Source organism: Marmota monax, unplaced genomic scaffold (assembly GCF_021218885.2).
Source record: "Marmota monax isolate L192 unplaced genomic scaffold, Marmota_monax_Labrador192_F-V1.1 WCK01_AAM20220418_F8-fsc00041, whole genome shotgun sequence".
Classification (NCBI taxonomy): Eukaryota; Metazoa; Chordata; class Mammalia; order Rodentia; family Sciuridae; genus Marmota; species Marmota monax.
Window position 1 is genome coordinate 3,972,257 of NW_026695238.1, and position 12,659 is coordinate 3,984,915.

The 12,659-nt window shown below is 57.0% G+C and overlaps 1 protein-coding gene across 9 annotated transcripts in view; it reads left to right on the forward strand.

The window, feature by feature from the left end:
- Positions 1 to 12,659, forward strand: part of Speg (striated muscle enriched protein kinase) — a 56,015-nt gene that overhangs the window by 5,880 nt on the left and 37,476 nt on the right. For 3 of the 9 annotated variants that reach the window (XR_009226273.1, XM_046439672.2, XM_046439683.2), the window contains exons 2-7: positions 3,065 to 3,094; positions 3,670 to 3,759; positions 3,842 to 4,178; positions 7,196 to 8,502; positions 10,228 to 10,371; positions 10,668 to 10,850. Coding sequence is in view for 8 of the 9 variants with exons in the window: in XM_046439672.2 (XP_046295628.1) it covers positions 3,065 to 3,094; positions 3,670 to 3,759; positions 3,842 to 4,178; positions 7,196 to 8,502; positions 10,228 to 10,371; positions 10,668 to 10,850 (2,091 nt within the window). In the remaining variant the exon portion in view is untranslated. Of the gene's footprint in view, positions 1 to 1,142; positions 1,228 to 2,189; positions 3,095 to 3,669; positions 3,760 to 3,841; positions 4,179 to 4,212; positions 4,712 to 7,195; positions 8,503 to 10,227; positions 10,372 to 10,667; positions 10,851 to 12,659 lie in introns of those variants that run through there. The other 6 variants (XM_046439675.1, XM_058577441.1, XM_058577440.1 and 3 more) reach the window with 6 other exon arrangements.

The following is a 12,659-nucleotide window of genomic DNA, read 5'->3' on the forward strand; positions in this document are numbered from 1 at the left end:
TGGGATGAGAATTTCAATCTGAAGACTTGCAGACTCAGAAGCTGTGTGGCTCTGGATAAGCCACAGGAACTCTCTGAGCCTTAGTGGCTTGTCATAAAGGCTTCAAGCTCATGGGGTTGCTGTAAGTGTTGCATTTATAAAATGTCAGGTACTTGGTAAATATTAAAGAAATCTAGTTACCATGATTATTGAGAAGGACGGAATAGAACTTGGTTTATGCAAAGAGTTCATGGTGCTGAGTAGGATGATGGGGGTGAGGATAGGGTGGGTGGGGAGGGCAGTGGGGGGAACAAAAAAAAATCTGGTGAGGGCTGGGGATTTAGGTCAGTGGTAGAGGGGTTGCCTAGCATGGAGGCTCTGAGTTCAATCCCCAGCCTGACCCAAACAAACATCTCGTGAGTGTGCTCACTCTGCGAATAAGAGTAGTACCTCTGGGCACCTTAGTGTGTGTGTGTGTGTGGGGGCGGTGTGGGGGGGGCGGTGTGGGTGGGTGTAGGGCATCAAGAAATTCAAGGCAAAGGGAGGAAAGCCGTCTTAGGCTGTCTTGAGGATCCTGGGCATTTTATAGCCTGGGTCCGCGTCAGCAGGGAGCCCCCATCGCCAAGAACCCTTGAGTATGAAATAGGCGCCCCCACCCGGGGCTCTGTCCTGCAGTGATTTGGGTACTGCCTGGCACCGTCTGCGTGTGCGCATGTTTGCGGAGTGAGAGTGGAGATGCTATTGACCTTCCAGGGCCGCCGGGCGGAGGAGGGAGGAGACGCCCTGGAGGCGGCTTTGGGCTGCCAATGAGAGTGGCCTGAGCAAGGGGCCGCTGCACCCCGCCCTTTCTGTGCCTCAGTTTCCCCATGTGCCCAGGGCCCGGGAGGCAGATGCGGGTGGAGTGGGGGCTGTCAGCAGCAGGAGCTGTCCTGTGGGCGTGCGGGAAGGCAGGTGAGGGCCGCCCCAGGGGACGCAGAGGGGCAGGAAAGGGTAGGGGCGCCAGGTGGGGTGCAGGCTTGCAGGAGAGGGCGGGCTCTGGGCGCCGCCGCCGCCTTCGCTTTACCCCCGCCGGGGCTCCCGAGGCCCGGCGGCTCCTTCCGCCACCCGCGCGGACTCCCGCCCGCTCCCCAGCTCGCCCCCGGCCCCGCCTCCGACTCCGCCCCGCCCCCGCCGTCCCCTCCTCGCCCGGCCGCCGGCCCGGCCCCCTCCCCCGCCATGAAGAAGCTGTGGGTGAAGAAGCGTTTCCAGGTGAGGGCTCCGGGGGCGGGCAGCGCCGGGAGGGGGCAGGAAGGGCTGGGCGCCCCGTAGGGAGGGCGGGTTACCGCGGCTAGGCCCGGGGGAGGGGGCGTTGGAGCGGCACCGGCCCCACCCCAGCCTCGCGGACGGACGGCGGCGGCCCGGTGTATGGGCGGGGGGCGCCCCGGCCCGCGTCCTGAGCGCTCAGGCCCCTCCCCGCGCTGAAGGGCAGAATCCCTTATAGTCCCCAGTCCCCGCGACCACCCGGGAGGCCACCGCTGCAGCTTCGGCGCGGGGCACCCGTTTGCTTCGCCATCTCTGGGGCCTCTGTCCAACCCCAGTCCCCGACCCCCGCCCGGCTTTCCCCAGCTCTCCACTCTGGAGCCTTCCATCTTCTGAAGCTCCTGAAAGAAACGCAAAGGGATCTTCGCTGAGCTCTAAATTCCCCCAAGCCCTGCCCTGTCCTTCGGTTACCCGGGCATCCTTCCTGCATTCCTGGGGCTCTGGCCCCTCGGGGATCCTTACTCTTTGCCCGCCCCCCCCCCCATCACCCCTTCCCCGTCCTCTTGACAACTATCCCAGGTATCTGTCCTTCCCCCCAACAGGAATCTGTGTCCTTGGCCCTCCATCTCTCATCATTCAAGCGCACCCCCTCCATTTTCTTATCAGCCATCCTGGCTACCACATCTCCTCTCCTCTATCTGGTCCCAGGCTATAAGCCTCTGTCCAGCAGGGAGTCCCAGTGTTGGACCTCCAGCCTTTCTGTTCCCTCACCTTCCTCCCCTGCTCCTGAGCCAAGCTGGGTGGCCTGGAGGAAGGCAGAGTGGACACACTCTCTACCCGGCAAGCTATGCCCCCCCCCCACTGGCCCCTAGTATGCATTTTTGCCTGATATAGCAGATTGGGACTGGGAGGTATAGGGACTCAGGAGCAAGCTTCCCCCTCAACAACTCATTCTGGCTTTTCTCTTTCAGAAAACCGGCCATTCCCGCCGGGCCTTTGGCCGACTTACCCATGGTGCGTGGACTGCTCTAGCCCATGCCCACTCCTCCTCTTGATCCATGTCCCTTCATGAGGCATCAAGGCCCTGAAGATAGCCCATAAGATGTGGGACACCCCCCCCCCAATTCATCTACCCACCCACCCAAGAAGGGCCCCTGGGCCCTGAAGCTGAGAGAGGACCTAGCAATGGGAAGGGGGCTTATCAGCACACCCTACCATGGGCCTGGGCTCCCCATTCTTCATCTGTGAGACCAAGTGAGGAGGAGCATATTTCCATGCTATGGCAACCAGCACATGGCTCCTGCTTGTCATGGCACCCAGGGGAAAACTGAGGCACAGAACCTGATAGACTCTGGGAAAGTTAAAAAAATATGCCCAGGAATCTTTGTTTCTAACTCAAACTCTGGGCATTTTTAAAGAACCACTCACCAGTAGAAGAGAGGATTCTTGAGGAGAGTGCCTGTCCCAGCCCCATGCAGACAGATGTGGTTTCTTTTGTAAGGAAGGGTCAAAGCATAGTACAAATTTTGTGGTAGAGGGTGGGACTGACCCTTAATATTTGAAGGCCCAGGTCTGTGGCTGAACTGGGCACAAACAGGTGTGAGTATGGCCAGTAGGAGCACCAGGAAGGGTTCAGGGTCCCAGAACCACTGGGCCAGTTGGAACAAACAGCCCAGCACATGGGGATGGCTCCCTATGCTGGGCACATCTGGTGTCCTCCTCCCCCATCTATCCCCACCAGGCACTGGGGACCCTTGTGCCCCTTCTGTCCTCCATGCCCCATCCCACAAACACTCTGATAACTGTCTGTCCACATCTCTCTCCTGCTGCTCCTATGGAAGCGAAGTTTTCCGCTCCTGCAGAAAGCAAAGTTACGGTAGGAAGCTGGCTTCTGCCCTACCCCCACTTCCCCCTCTATCCTGCCCAGCCCTGGCCTCTCCTCACCCTGCCTCAGCTGTGTACCCTGATGCCTTCCAGCTGGTTTAGGGTGCAGGACAGGCTGGCCCTGCAGTTGGTCGAGTGCCCTGACAGTTCGACTCTGAGGTGACTCCCCTTTGTTTCTGGGGAACTGGAACCCAGACTTTAGAGCCTTGGAACCTAGGACCTTGTTATTTTGGGCACCACACAGGGAGTTAAGCTGTTACCAACAGGGAGCGGAGGGGGAGGGCATGAGTCCCTGGTAAGCCATTAACTGGGCAGGAGGGAGGATGGCAGTTTTGAGGGCCCCATGGAGGCAAGGGTGAGTAGCCAGGGGGTCGGAGATGGAGCCAGGGCACTGAAGTGGGAATCTGGGCAGGGAGGTGGCAGAAGCAAGAGAGGAGAGAAGACTGGGTCCTGAAAGCCCTACCTGTGGTAAGATGGAGCCCGCTGTGGGGGAGGCAGGAGGCGACTTAGGCAAGAGTTGGAGGAGAAGGAGGAGGGCCCTGCCCACACAGACCCCTTCTTCTCCAGACTCAGAGACGGCTGAGGATGACATCAGCGATGTGCAGGGGACCCAGCGCCTGGAGCTTCGGGATGACGGGGCCTTCAGCACCCCCACGGGTGAGCTCTCTGGGTGCTCTGAGAGCAGGCAGGAGGGTTTCCCGCAAGGGGCATCTAGGTCTTACTGTGCTCCTTTCTCTAGGGGGCTCTGACACCCTGGTGGGCACCTCCTTGGATACACCCCCGACCTCCGTGACAGGCACCTCAGAGGAGCAAGTGAGCTGGTGGGGCAGCGGGCAGACGGTCCTGGAACAGGAAGCGGGCAGCGGGGGTGGCACCCGCCGCCTCCCAGGCAGCCCAAGGCAAGCACAGGCAACCGGGGCCGGGCCACGGCACCTGGGGGTGGAGCCGCTGGTGCGGGCATCGCGAGCTAATCTGGTGGGCGCAAGCTGGGGGTCAGAGGATAGCCTTTCGGTGGCCAGTGACCTGTATGGCAGCGCGTTCAGTCTGTACAGAGGACGGGCGCTCTCCATCCACGTGTAAGTAATGGCCTCACCTGGGCCTGCATTGTCCCATCTCACCATGCTGTCTTGCACCGCCCATTACTGCTCCATCAGCCTCCACCCCATCTCCCCTGCCCCATCCATCTCTGTGCACCCCCCACCCCCCACTGCTGGCCCCAGCTACACTCTTCCCACACCATTCCCTCCGTGGCCATCACCTCCCACATCCTTCTGCTCCCACCTGTCCTGGCCCACTGTGCCATCTCCATGGTCTCATGGACCCGTCTGTCCCTTCCTCTGTCCCTTCCTTGTCTCCTCTGAGAGCTCCAGTTTGTCAGGGGCCCTCTACTGCCTCGCCCATTCAGGCTCCAGTTGTCCCCAGGATCCCCCCCCTGCCCCCTCCGTGCCTGCTGTCTCAGCAGCTGCTGCCTTTTCATCTCTCTGCACATTCCTGTTCCCATGTGGGCCTTTTTCTGGGAGGAACAGAACCTTTCCGCACAGCAGCTCCCGGGAGAGCAGGGAAGAGCAGGGGAGCAGGCGAGCACCCAGGAGAGAGAAGAGAACCCGAGGTGGTCAGGGGTAGATGGGGCGAGGGGCCTGCAGAAGCAGGAGGATGGACGTGGGCTGTGGGGAGGCAGAGGGCCGGGAGAAGGAGGGGCTAGAGACAGCAGGCTGGGGTGGAGTGGAGGGTTTGGAGTGACAGCGGCAGGGGGCAGGCGATTATCTTGTGGGAAACACCCAGGGTGGGGTCCAGGGTTGTCCAGGTTGGGGGTGGTAACAAGTGGAGATATTGGAGTGAAGCACTGGAGCCATTTTTGGAGATTTGGGGGCTGGCAGATACTGGAGGGAGTGCTATAGCAGAAGAGGGGAGTGGCTGATGGTAGAGGTAATGGGGGCCATTTGGGGAGCTGCGAGGGGGCCTGCTTTATGATGGGTATGGGTATGGAGGAGGTACCTCCTTCATGGAGTAGAAAGAAGGGGTCTGGGGAGGGGGCTGTTTCATAAGTGGTTGGAGTGGCTAGTGATAGACACAGGAGAGGTCTGGGTCTGGGACAGGGGCCTGGGGAGCTCCCTTGGCTTATCGTTGGTGCTGCTGTACCCTGTACTGCCTCTCCTTTCTTGCCTTTCCCAGGCCCCAGCCAGAGCCTGGAGTTGCTATGGCAACTCGGAGGAACCCATTTCCTTAGTGATGTCTGGTAGAGTCTGGCCTGGAGCTCTTGGAGCTGCCGGCAAGAGGCCTCTTTTGCTGTCCCCAGTTTCTCTGCAGACCTCACCCAGTTCCCAGAGGCCATTCCTCAGGGACTCTGCTACCCCTCCCCCAGAGTAGACTATACCTCTCTGCTGGTGGCTGGCTGAGGCTTTTCTGCCTCCTGGGGCACTCAAGATTACCTCCCCTGCTCCCAGCCAGAGGTGGGTCTTGCAATGTGGGTGACCGACCAAGGTAGTCTAAAACATCCTTACACTTAGGCACTCCTAGGACTCCTGGCTGGTACTGTCCTATTACCCTTCCCTTCTGTCTCTCTAGAAACCTAAACAGTTGAAGGGAACAAGGACTCAGAAGTCAGATTCACTTAGGTTTCAACCTCAGTGCCCCATTTCCTAGCTATGTCACCTTGGGAAGACACTTAACCTGTCTGAAGCCTCAGTTTTTTGGAGTGAAGCACTGGAGTCATTTTTGGAGATTTGGGGGCTGGCAGATACTGGAGGGAGTGCTATAGGAGAAGAGGGGAGTGGCTGATGGTAGAGGTAATGGGGGCCATTTGGGGAGCTGTAAATGGGGGTGATATCAGTTCCTATCTCAAGGGGTTGGGAGGATTAAATGACTCAATGCATTTGAATTACTTTGTATATGCCTGGCCACACAGTAAATATTCAATAAGCCATTTTATAATTTTTTTATTATTTTATTTTTTAATATGTATTTTTTAGTTGTAGTTGGATACAATATCTTTATTTATTTATTTTTATGTGGTGCTGGGGATCTAACCCAGGGCCTCACCCGTGCTAGGCGAGCGCTCCACCACTGAGCCACAACCCCAGCCTCATTTTATAAGTTTTAGAGTTATTTCTAATGTGTCAGGTATGGTAATAGAGCTCAGATTCCTTGTCTTGTTATCTTTACGTTTGACTTCCCCCCACCAAGGGTCCATAAGGGGGAAACTGAAGTCTATCTCTTGGATATCAAAGCTCTGCTAGGTGAGGGGGTATCCTGGGCTGATGGGCTACTTCCCTCCTCATCTTGCACACTCCCTGTTCAGGCCCACTGGGTAATTACTTCTGGGTATACCCTTTGGAGGAAATTTCAGAACTTCTCAGGAGGGTTTCCAAGGACTCAGGGTTCCTTTCCCAGGGGCAGGACAAAGACAAAGGTCTATGCTGGCGCAGATTGAGCAAAGAGAAGAGGAGTCTGGGTATCCTATTCCCAGGGATTCATTGCTGCCTGCTCTGCCCTACTGTAGGTGGTGTTAGAAATGGAGTCAGGTCTCCACAGGAGCTAGGTCATCACATGGATGGGGCACTGCTCTATAAAGTCTTGTGTTTGGTAGAGAAGGCCAGTGCCCTTCTTCTAAGGGCCACTGTGAAGGGGATGCATTCTTCTGAGGCTGGGCTGGGCTGTGGGGGCCAGCTGAGGGCAGGAATGAGTAGAAGACTGCATTCTAGAGAGGACCCCTCCCTACCCAACCCTCCTGTCTTCCCTCACCACTTCATCTTTGGGTCCTAAACTTCATTCTTTTTTTCTCGCCCATGCTCAGTTCTGTTCCTGCTGTTCCCAGCTTCCAGGCCTGGGGGGAGGGGGCTGGCCAGAGCTCCTGGGGTTGAGTCTGTACCTGGACTCAGCCACTAGCCCAGTCTACTGGTGCATGAGCCGCTGGCCTCTCCCCAGCCCCTGCTCTGGCTGTGCCGTTCTCCAGGGGGTGGGGGGCAGGAGGGTCTGGCCCATGTCACCCCCAAGCCTGCCCAGCATGTCCCACCGCCTAATCCCTGTCACAAGCTGAGAGTCTAGGAGGGGAGGCTCCCTGAATCCTCTACCCCTCTTGGTCTTGGTTCTGCAGCAGCATCCCTCAAAGTGGACTGCGCAGGGAGGAACCTGACCTTCAGCCTCAGCAGGCTAGTGAAGCCCCGCGTCCTCGCCCTGCCCCTCCGCCTCCTTCCAAGTCCGCGCTGCTCCCGCCACCATCCCCTAGGGTGGGTAAGAGGGCTCCTCCAGGACCCAGCGCCCAGCCCCCAGCCACCCCCACATCGCTCCATCGGCGCACTCAAGAGCCTGAGCTACCGGAGGACGCCACCGCGGAAGAGAAACGAGGCAAAAAGTCCAAGTCGTCTGGGCCCTCGCTGGCGGGTACGACAGAGTCCCGGCCCCAGACGCCACTGAGTGAGGCCTCAGGTCGCCTGTCGGCGCTGGGCCGCTCACCGAGGTTGGTGCGAGCCGGCTCCCGCATCCTGGACAAGTTGCAGTTTTTTGAGGAGCGACGTCGCAGCCTGGAGCGCAGCGACTCGCCCCCAGCGCCCCTGCGGCCCTGGGTCCCCCTACGCAAGGCCCGCTCCCTGGAACAGCCCAAGTCCGAAGGCGACGCTGCGTGGGGCATACCTGGGGCCTCTCAGGAGGAGCTGCAGGCACCACAGGGCAGTGTGGCCGAGCGGCGCCGCCTGTTCCAGCAGAAGGCGGCCTCGCTGGATGAACGCACACGACAGCGCAGCCCTGCCTCTGATCTCGAGCTGCGCTTTGCTCAGGAGCTGGGCCGCATTCGCCGCTCCACTTCGCGGGAGGAACTGGTGCGCTCCCATGAGTCCCTGCGTGCCACCCTGCAGCGCGCCCCATCCCCTCGAGAACCTGGAGAACCCCCACTCTTCTCCCGGCCCTCTACCCCCAAGACCCCACGGGCTGTGAGCCCTGCCGCCACTCAGCCTCCTCTTCCCAGTATTGTGGGCAAGTCTGTAGAAGAGCCTGGGAGGCCCAGAAGCCGTGGCCCTTTGGGCAGGACAGAGCCTGGGGAAGGCCCACAGCAGGAGGTTAGGCGTCGTCGGGATCAGTTCCCACTCACCAGGGGCAGAGCCATACAGGAGTGCAGGAGCCCTGTGCCGCCCCACAATGCTGATCTCCCGGAGGCCCGGACGAAAGCCCCCTCGGGTAGGAAGCGGGAGCCCCCAGCGCAGGCAGTGCGCTTTCTGCCCTGGGCCACACCGGGCCTGGAGGGCGCTGCTGTGCCCCAAACCTTGGAGAAGAACAGGGCAGGGCCTGAGGCCGAGAAGAGGCTGCGCAGAGGACCAGAGGAGGATGGTCCCTGGGGGGCTTGGGACCGAAGAGGACCCCGCAGCCAGGGCAAAGGTCGCAGGGTCCGACCCACCTCTCCTGAGCTCGGTAAGGCTGCTGAAAGGGTTGGAAAGGTGCCCAGACCTGGCTGGGAGGGGATTTGGGAGCAACAAGACTGCCTGGCAGTAGGGAGGGCCTTGTTTGGGGCTATAGGCTGCTATGAGGGTGCTGTTTGCCAGAGAACATACTGACACAGGCTCGGGTTTGAGTGACGGACTGTGAAGGTCCTGTGCTAGATCTTACCATTGGTGAGTTAGGAGTGTGAGTGTGTTTGGATACCAGGGTGAGCAAAGGCTGGTGCCCACATACCTGCCATAAGTTCACAGAAGTCCAGTGGCCTCCTCGGTTGTTGGGTCAAGGACCCACAATGAGAAGAGGCACTGGCGAGAACCTAAGCAGTGCTCAGCAACCTCCATTCCTCTATGGGGGAAGAGAGGGTAGCTGGTCTCAAATTCCTGTTACAGGCAAGCATTGCGGCCCATCTGTGGCTGCTAAGGTCTTATCCAACCTCCTTTCTCCCATACTCACATCCTGCATTGCTAAACTAACTGTTCCCTACACACACTTGTTTTTGTGTTGTCTTCCTGCCTTTCTGTGAGTGATGAGCAACATCAAGGACAAGTGCTGCTGCCCCTAACCCTGCCCATCCTGAACAGCAACTTGGGGCCCACTTCTGGAGAGGCAGAGGGAGCTATCCTTGACTTGCTCCCACTCCCTACTGCTTTTCCACACTGTATCTAGGAGATCCTGCCAGTATCTTTCTTATTGTGTTTATCACCCTGTATTTTTCTTCATCAAATTTATTTTGTATTTAAGTGTTACCACCTCAGAATCTTTAGAGATGATTATGCTCCAGTCCATCATCCTACTGACAACCATTATTATATACCCACTATGTCCCAGGTGTTGTGTTAACTAGGCCCATAAGGATGTTATCTCATTTAGTCTGTTTGCCAGCTCTGCAGAGTATTGCATGTTATCCCTCCATCTTCCAGATAACATAACTGAGACTCAAAGATTATCTCATTTGCCCAAGATGATATAGTTAGAAAACAGCAAAATTGGGATCTTCGCAGCCCTTTTAGCTGCCTACGTTGTCCTCTATCTAGCTCATAGAATGTCAGAGTTGGAAAATACCCAGAAAGAACCATGACAGCGTAGTCTCTTTTTATATAAGCAGGGATCACATCTTATTTCCTGTTATATTCTGGGTACCCATCAGTGTGCAATGTAGTGAGTGCAGTGTTACTGTCTGGTGAAGGAGGAATGGAAGCTGATCCTCTGAGGCCCATCCAATCCCCCTGCAGCTCCCTATTTGTCATATGGTGGCCTCACAAATGTGACAATTTCCCACATATTACCTTTTGTAGCTATTGTTGCTGCTCCGTCTTGGTTGGCTGGTAGCTTGTCCTCTGTCCATTTCGAGCTTATATAGTCTTGTGTCCCCTTGGAGTGCCTTGCACAGGGTCTGCTGTGCCACATGTGATGAACAGTTCTTGTGAAGGTGCCTGTCACAGCACATCCCCACCTTCCTCCAGAAACCAACACTAACTGTGGTCTCAGCTGCCCTGTCCTGGTGAAGAACCTTCCTTCTGAAATTTTCTTTTCTCTATCTTAGGACTTTCAGTAAAGAGACCTTAATCCCTTCCAGAAGCCCTGATTTCTGGGTTTTGGTACTTTCCAAGACACAGGGCTGCCAACATGCTTTCTCCCCAAGTCATTTCCACAGGGATCACATCCCTCTCATCACTCATGTCACCCCTTTGTCTGCAGAGTCTTCGGATGACTCTTATGTGTCTGCTGGAGAAGAACCCCTGGAGGCCCCAGTGTTTGAGATTCCCCTGCAGAACGCGGTGGTGGCCCCAGGGGCTGATGTACTGCTTAAGTGTATCATCACCGCCAACCCCCCACCCCAAGGTAAGCTTCAGGTAGCATGTGGGACAGGGAGAGGGAGCCTCCCCTAGAATCCTCTGAGGGGGTGGGTGGGAGGAGAGGAGTTATCCACTGCATGGAGCTGCCTGTCTTCAGGGAGATGGCTCAGGACTCCCTAGAGAGAAAAGGACAGCCTGGGCTTCTGGAGTGAGGGCAGACTCCTCTGAATTCCCCACAGGCAGAACAAGGAATGGTTTGAACCTTTGTGTGGGAGGGGTGGAGTGAGGTTTCCCCAGTGAGCTTCTGGCCGTAGTGAGTTGGTTCTCGGTGCTTCCCCACAGTGTCCTGGCTCAAGGATGGGTCCACGCTGCACAGTGAGGGCCGCCTTCTCATCCGGGCTGAGGGCGAGAGGCACACTCTGCTGCTCAGGGAGGCCCAGGAGGCTGACGCGGGGAGCTATATGGCCACTGCCATCAACGAGCTGGGCCAGGCCAGCTGTGCTGCCTCACTGGCTGTGAGACCTGGTAGGAAGCCCGCCAAACCCAGGGGTGGGTGGGGGGTGAGCTGTGATCCTTCCTTCCTAGCGGATGTGAGGCCATGGGCCCAAGCTCCTTTCCCACTTGCAAATGAGAGTGCTTGGGCTCAGTCATCTTGCAGAGTCCCGTCTCTGTGGGCCTCTCTGGAGAAAGCATTTAAAATGGTCCCGTCCTTAGGGCAAGGATCAAATTCCCAGGACAGGCACCAGGCTGGTCAATTCATGAAGTCAGTAAAATGTGTCTTTAGACATCCTGTAACCACCAACTTCCCCTGCCAATTCCCTGAACAGGGTCCTGTGGGGAAGGCAAATTGTCTTTGAGTCTGAGAAAAAGAATCTCTCAGCCCAGAGGGCTTAAGATCCACCAGGAGCTTTTTATGTTATTTTTTTCTATAGGAAAGCCCCAACCCTGTAAAAAGAGGGGCTTTCAAGTGTCCCTGCTTCCTGTTGAACCCCAAACCTTAAAGAAGGTGCAGCTGAGAACACCTTCAGGATGGCAGTATGGAGCTGCCTTGATTTCTATTTTTATAGAAGCTCTCACTTGGTGTCAGACTACTTCCTTTGGGTTTCAGTCCAGTTTCTTTCTAGCTCAGGCAGGGCTGGACTGGTGTCAGTGTATGTGGCCAGTTCTGTTCGTTCAGGTGGCTGGGCCTGACAATGCACTGACCCTGCATAGTGGGGCAGAGAGAGGGGAGGATGCTAGGGGTTGTCACAGAAGGAAAAGAGAGAGACTCAACCTGCAATCAAGGGGATTACCATTGGGTGTCCAAATCTAGCTCAGAGGACCTAGGCTGGAGGGCCTCTAGGCATAGACGAATTCAGTTTGGAGACGAGTCTAGCAGTGGTCAGTGTTCTAGGATATTTGCACTGAGACAGGAGAGCCTGGAGGAGGCGGGGTTTAGACTGCAGAAGGAGGGGCAGGACATGCCAGGAGGGGGAACAGCACATGCTGTTCTGTGCCTTTCTTCCACTCAGTGCTACAGGACAGCAGATGACAGCCCAGCCCGTGTGCCTGGTCCCAGGGCGTTAGCACTTTCAAAATGCAGGAGCTCTTGGTGGGGTCTGGCACCGCAGCTGTGCCATGTTAGCTCCTTTGGTAGCACCTTATGTCTTTGTGGAGCAGCAGGTCCTCATCTTGTTTCACCTCCGTGTCCCTCCCAGGAGCCATGTTCAAGGCTCGGTGCCTCTTCTTATCCCTCCCACCTTGATGAATCATACCCATCCCTCCACTACACGTTTCCGTCCTCCCATCACCTCTGGGATCTGGCCTCTGACTCAGCTCCCAGGTCCCCTTAGGGGGCCCAGGCCTGGCTCCAGGACTCTAGTCAATACCTGGCTTGGGCTGAGAAATGGCAAGGGGTAGGGTGGGGGTGCCTGAATATGGGCTAAGAGCCATTTGGGAGCCTTTTAAGGTTGGGAAGGCGGCTTGGGGCACGGCAGCTGTCAGCACTTGACAGGGAGTTCTGTGTTTGCCACATTGAATCTCCCCGAGCTTCAGTTTCCTCATTTGTAAACCAGAGATAATTATACCATCCTCACGGATGAAAGCGAATGTGCGAACGAGCTTTATGAACTGTAAAGCTGTAGACAAATGTTAGTTGTTAGCGTTCAGGGATGGTGTTGTGCACACTAACTCAGCTTTCCAGGAGGACCTGGGGAGCACCTTACCCTTTCCTGTCTGTCCCTTTCTTCAGACTGCCTGGGGCTTTGGGACTCCACTTCTGCCTTGCAAACCTCGTGACCCCCTGGACCCTCCCTATTTCCCAGCCCCTGGATTCTCAGACTGTTGCTGCATCTT